A 6650-nucleotide genomic window follows, 5' to 3' on the forward strand; every position below is an offset into this window, starting at 1 on the left:
TACTATTATTAATTTTTCTACTCGTTTTTTCCTCAGTTTTCTGTGCACCACGCCTCTATGATTATGTTACATGCATCCATCGTTATTATAAGCTTAGCTTAAATTCATCTTATTCGTTCAACAGACCTAAATGAATGTGAAAAACAGATAAATGAGTGTCATCAGCATGCCAGCTGTACAAATGAACGTGGATCATACTCGTGCAAGTGTAACCATGGTCTCATTGGAGATGGCGTTAACTGCGGTCCTAAAAATAATTATTCCTGTTCTGTGATACGAAAATACGTCAGCAGTGTCAGCGGAAATTACGTTATTGATCCAGATGGCACGGGAGGTCTGGCACCATTTACAGTGTACTGTGACATGAGTGACAAGAATGGAGTTGGCGTTACTGTGGTCAGTCACGACAGTGAAAGCAGAACGCACGTGAATGGATATGAAGCACAAGGTAGTTACTCACGTGACATCCATTACACAGGAGCGAGTTTGTCTCAGCTGGCGAGTCTTACTAGAGTCTCCTCACACTGTGAACAGTTCATTAAGAGCGAGTGTCGTAATTCATACATGTTAAAAGGCGGTTTTGACTGGTGGGTGTCACGTGATTCTAGTAAGATGACGTACTGGGGCGGAGCATCACCTGGCAGTGGTAAGTGCGCATGCGGGATGACCAACTCATGTGTGAACCCCAGTTATGGTTGTAACTGTGATGCGCTTGGATCGGTATGGCGTGAAGATAGCGGTCTCCTCACTGACAAGACACATCTTCCAGTTAAACAGCTGAGGTTTGGCGATACAGGCAGTAGCAGCGAGGAAAGTTACCACACACTGGGAAAACTGAAGTGCTATGGCATGGCATAAATGCTATTGTGTTGATATATGTCTCTCACTAAACATAACCAATAACCTTAAGGTTAATTAGGTTTCTATGCGTGAACGTAGGCTGGCGAAACTAGTTTATATTAGCTGAGAGTTTCTTCGGTACAGGTTTCTTGTGATACTGGCTCACATGGAGGATAAGAAATCATGGGATCATTTGTTTTAAAGCTTTTCACTTCGTCAGCAGGATTGTTAAACGTAGGAACTCGGTGTCATTTAGTGACAAATGTGAAACGTGACGGCTTCGTGAACAACTGTAGTGTAGCCAGACACAAATGAAGAAATAAAATGAGAGGCGCATTGATCAGATTGTGTTATTTTCTTTATTTTGCACCCGCTTACTGTCACAGTAATTTCTTTACATCATTGAAGCAGTTTCGGTGATCGCTTAGGTAGTCGCACTTATAATCGAAACGGTTTAGTATCGGAAGTTAATAACTCTACTACAGCATCTACTACTTTGCTGAATTCTATAATTCCTGAAAACAGTTATAATTTTTGCTAAGACTTGCAGCAGTTTGAAACGAAATTTTAGAGTATTGTCAAATGTCATATAGATTTCACATTGACTTGAGATCGCGAGTCCCTAAAGCAATGTAATTACACAAAAGTCAAGCGAGTCTGATCTCTGTTTACACAGGGAGGGCGGAGCCGGGGGACTACGAGCCCCCACCCCCAGAATTTCTGAAAAAAAAAAAAAATAAGGACTTACTCACTAGTCAGCCCCCAATTTGGGGGTTAATCTGTTTCCTTTACGGTTAACAGACGTGATAAAAGTTAATTTCCATTGTTAAAAAGAGTTAAAAATCAATGTTTATCATTGTAAACATGTAATTTTAAAGTCTTAGGACCATTCTGGGATATTTCACAGAAATTCTGGGCCTTTCTCAGTACCGACAAACATATAAGGCAAGACAGAAACATCTTCACAAGAGATTTTAAGACTCTCACTTTCGTGGTCTCTCGTTGCCAGACATTTTTACAGTTAACATTTTGTACGGATAAGGGAAAAAAAGGGTTAAACTTTTACACCTAGCACCTAAGTTTTTGGTCGGTTTTACGGCTAATAATTAACCCCATTGAGACCCTCAACTAAAAGCTGACCACTAACCCGCCATCACTTTGATAATGTTTTCAATCTCTTGACCTTCCCCTCTCTCGGTTTTTTTTTTCACGTGTTTATAAACAATCGAATGAGAATACAAGGCAAGAAAAAAATAATAACGTACTATGAACATTCCAGCACTGATTCTTTTCGTGATCAGTTTTATTCCCCCCTGGTGGCGTGTGTGGAAATCGTTTCCCACGAAAACTCTCCTTTTGGTGTCCCGGCCAGGGAAGAACTTGAAAATGTAAATGTTGCTTTCATGGTCATTTGGGCCAATTTCGGGGCGAAGTTTCAGTGGTACAATCAGAAGATGCTCGGGACTCGGCAATAATCCCTGCCGTGACCTGATCTGTTGCAAGAGGGTGTTAAAATATTCCTTTAATTATTAATTTACTTAACGCCGATACACTGTCGTGACCTGATCTGTTGCAAGAGGGTGTTAAAATATTCCTTTAATTATTAATTTACTTAACGCCGATACACTAATCTTTTACATAACTTTCATTTCCAAAAAAATCTTTCCCTTCCCTCCCTTGCACATGTACTCCACCTCACCAGCCCAGGGAAATATTCTTTAAGTACGTAATCAGATAATATACTTCCTGTGATACTTGATCTCCATAACAAGCACAAAGTAAAGATTTAAAGTCAAGATTTTTACTTCAAGATTCCGGTTACACGGTTTCTTCGGTGAGATCGATGAAGCTCAGACAAATCAGCTCTCTGTCGTCTTTAGGTAAATTGTAAGCAGCTCACAGAGGAGAAAAACGTCCTAAGTATCAGTTTGAAATCAAAAGTTTCAGATAGGAGCTGTAACGATGATACAAGATAAAGAAGAGAAGCAGACGAACAAAAGACAAACACTGAACAGCTTGTGTTCCGCGTCAGGCTTGCTGTTGTCTGTTGTGTGTTGCATCGCTCTTATTCACGTGGAACTCAGAATACAAGAACATCATCAACTGATATCACACTCAGTAACATTTTGTGATAAGATGGAGACAGAAATCCTTCGAAAAGTACAACAAAATTACGGCAGATGGCAAGTTATGGCTACAGGCCGCCATTGGCAAGGGACCAAAGGTGAGTTGCGTTATGTAACTGATCATTCTTTATATACATCCGCCGTCTTGTGTTCAGTTCAACCTCATGTCATTTATCCTTAAATAAACTTTTTACTCTCTTTTAACCAATACAAATGAAAACGAAAAAAACGAGGCTGACAGCATGTTACTGAACCCCTTTCTTAAGGAAGCGAAAGTCTCCTCCACTGCTGCTGAAGCTCGATCATAGCTTCTGTTGAGTGTCTAACAATATTTCGAGGGGTGCGATTTTAACTTGAATAACTGTTTTAAATTTTTCAGGTGGACAGGAGACAGTCTCAAGACAAAAACGCTCTTCGCCTGATGATTCTAAACATAAATCAATTATAACAGCCTCTGAAGTACAAGTAATGATCAAACAAGAACTTGATCTGCTACAAAACCAAGTCTGTGCTAAAGATCACACGCTCTGCCGCACAGGACCAAAAGGCAACACGGGAAGACGAGGAAGACCGGGAACGCGAGGGAGACCAGGTTCCTCAGGGAGACCCGGGTCAAGCGGACCTCCCGGTAAACATGGACCAATAGGAGCTCAAGGACCAATGGGCATAAAAGGGGATATTGGAGTGCCGGGGGACCTCGGTCCCGTAGGACCTAGAGGCCCGCCGGGTATGAAAGGCGTCAAAGGTGAACCGGGCCTGTCCATCTCGGCTCCATCTCTGCTGCAGCGTCCTGTTGGAATAACAGTCAATGAAAGTCAGACAGCCATCTTAAAATGTACAGCGCGCGGATGGTAATCCAAGTCCAAAAGTCACGTGGTCTAAGCTGAATTCGTCGCTTCCTGTTGATCGCCATGTAGTAGTGTCCAGTGGCGCTCTGATTGTGAAAGACGTTAGAGTTGGAGACGACGGAGTTTACAGCTGCCAAGCTGAAAATTTGCTGGGACAAGTGAATGCCTCGGCGAAATTAACTGTGCAGTGTAAGTTGTATAATTTATACATTTACCTTCCAGACGTTGCAGTTAATGTTGTGAAAAAATCCTTTCTAAAAAAAAACAGGTTAACCCAACGGTATTCATCGGAAGGCATCTAAGCGCAGGCTATATAGTGATTAATGAAATATAATATAAATGTGAAATAACATTTATGTACATTTTTTGTAATACCCTATCAGTATGATAAAATCTTGTTTATCAAAGTGCATTCATCTTGTGCTTGGTCAAAGAACTTGACAGTTCTCTTGTTCTCGACAGTTCCTCCTCAACTTTCATTGTCATCCAATCGATTGATGGCTGAAGAGAAACAAAACATCACCATCGCCTGCACTGCTACTGGTCAGTCGCTTCCCAGTATCACGTGGTCCAAAGCAGTTGGTAGTTTGACTGAAGTCAGAACTAAAGTGATGAATGGAACCCTGACAATCTACAATGTGACACGAAAGGACGCTGGAACATACATCTGTAACGCAGAGAACATTCTGGGATCAGCTACAAACACTGCTCTGGAAATGATATTTTCTCCTCTGCGCTTCAAAGTCCGTCCTCCTCAAGAGGTAACTCCTGTGATGGGTTCAAGTGTTCATCTGCCGTGTGTGGGCGTGAGTGACATTAGAACTACAATCTCTTGGACAAAGGATGGCAAGTCTTCAATTCCTGTAGAGTCCAATATTCTACAGAATGGAACACTGCTTATTCAGAACATCAAGAAATCACACGAAGGATCTTATACCTGTAGAGCTAACAATGCTCTGTCAACAATAGAAGCCAAAGTAAAAATCAATACTCCATTTATTATGACTTCCTGTTCTGTGATAAGAAAAAACGTCAGCAGCGTAAGCGGAAATTACGTCATCGATCCAGATGGCGCTGGAGGCCTGGCACCATTTACAGTTTACTGTGACATGAGTGACAAGAATGGCGTTGGCGTGACAGTGATAAGTCATGACAGTGAAATCAGAACGCACGTGCAGGGATATGAAGCTGCGGGTAGCTACTCACGTGACATTCATTACACAGGGGCGAGTCTGTCTCAGCTGGCGAGTCTCACCAGTGTCTCTTCAAACTGTGAACAGTTCATTAAATATGAATGTGTTGGTTCACAATTGAAGGGCGGATATGGCTTCTGGGTGTCCCGTGATTCAACTAAGATGACGTACTGGGGCGGAGCGTCACCTGGCAGTGGTAAGTGCGCATGCGGAATGACCAACTCATGCCTAGACTCCTGGCGTGCTTGTAACTGTGATAAGGAAGAGTATGTATGGCGTGAAGACAGCGGTCTCCTCACTGACAAGACACATCTTCCAGTTAAACAGCTGAGGTTTGGCGATACAGGCGATAGCGGCGAGCAAGGTTATCACACACTGGGAAAACTGAAATGCTATGGTATAGCGTAAACGTTGATTTCTTTATGTATAGTCTCCAAATGTAGTAGCAACACATTTAAGTTTTATGTTTGTAATGACAATATTGATATGTTGAAGTTATATAGGGTACATAGCACAAATGTCTTATAATCATAGACACACGAAAAAACGTTTCTTTTTCTTTGATAGCTCGACGCACAGTACGGTCGTTATGTACATTGACCTAATTTGATAAAAGCCGTTTTAATTTGGCGCGACATGGTGTCTCTACCTTGACATTTATTCTGTTAGTTTAACACGAAATAGTTTTCTTAAATTCGTAAAACTCCTTATCATGCAATTGTTAGGCTCAGTAAATCTGGACTGTGGTGTTTACCATGAAAATCCATTCACGACTTAATGTCAAACAGGACGCTAAAACAATAACAATGAGACAACAGAAGGGAAGTAAGACAAAGCAAACGTAAGGATCGAAGGGAGGATACAGGATAAGAAAAGAAAAATTAATTAAGCTTGACTTGTGCTAGCTTTAATGCACATCTGATGAAATGATACTTCCAAGCCACGACTGACTGTTGTCGAGCTGCCGGGAAAAAATGGAACGTGCCGTGCTCAGCCTGGCTGTGAATGTATGAAATACCTTGATAAATTAATAGATCTGTCAGGGCTTGACCCTCCTCCAGCGCTCATGGTAAATTATATCTCTTTTAAATAAGCTTTTACGTGCATTAACCCTGATCTGCAATGCCCTTCAAGTGTCCAATTAAAAACCGCCATATCATGAGTCACTGTAATGTTCAATTATTATTTTCTAAGAAGACTTTGTACAGTTTTTTGTTGATTTTATGTAGTTTTGATTATAGGATGTGATAAATACTAGCGGAAAGTGATTCCATTGTACTTTTCAACGGTAAAGGAGACACTTCGCTTATTTCGTGATAAAAAGTTGTTGTTGGAATTGTTCTCTAAAGTAAGTATAACATGACCTGTAAATAAGCTTTGAACTCAGTAAATAAGTCTTTTAGTTCAACAAATAGCACATGCCAGTCATTTTGTCTGTTAACTCTTATATGCGAAATAGCTAGAAAGGCAACAGATATGGGGAAGCAAGTACTAGACCGGATTTCATTGTACTTTTCACTACATGAAGGGAGTTAGAAGTCGAAAGTACGTTGATGTACAATTTTCTGTGAAAATAGTCTTGGTCATTTCGTGTTTAAAGCTGCTGGAATTAGTTAGCGTCTATAAATCCGCTTCGAAGTAGA

General features: G+C 41.0%; 1 protein-coding gene and 1 pseudogene across 2 annotated transcripts in view; both read left to right on the top strand.

Annotated features, from left to right (window-relative positions):
• Positions 1-1185, top strand: part of LOC144651426 (uncharacterized) — an 81383-nt gene extending 80198 nt beyond the window's left edge. Inside the window, exon 15 of the mRNA XM_078511359.1 lies at positions 125-1185. Within this exon, the coding sequence (XP_078367485.1) occupies positions 125-858 (734 nt within the window). The 3' untranslated portion in view covers positions 859-1185. The remainder of the gene's footprint in view (positions 1-124) is intronic.
• A 1488-nt stretch (positions 1186-2673) lies between these two features.
• On the top strand, positions 2674-6496 carry LOC144651460 (uncharacterized; annotated as a pseudogene). Its single transcript, XR_013570321.1, has 4 exons — positions 2674-3064; positions 3346-4003; positions 4277-5371; positions 6249-6496. The product of XR_013570321.1 is annotated as an uncharacterized LOC144651460 (transcript).
• The last annotated feature ends 154 nt before the right edge of the window (positions 6497-6650 follow it).

The sequence above is a fragment of the Oculina patagonica genome, chromosome 4 (assembly GCF_052425735.1).
Source record: "Oculina patagonica isolate OP01 chromosome 4, crgOcupat, whole genome shotgun sequence".
NCBI classification, from domain to species: domain Eukaryota; kingdom Metazoa; phylum Cnidaria; class Anthozoa; order Scleractinia; family Oculinidae; genus Oculina; species Oculina patagonica.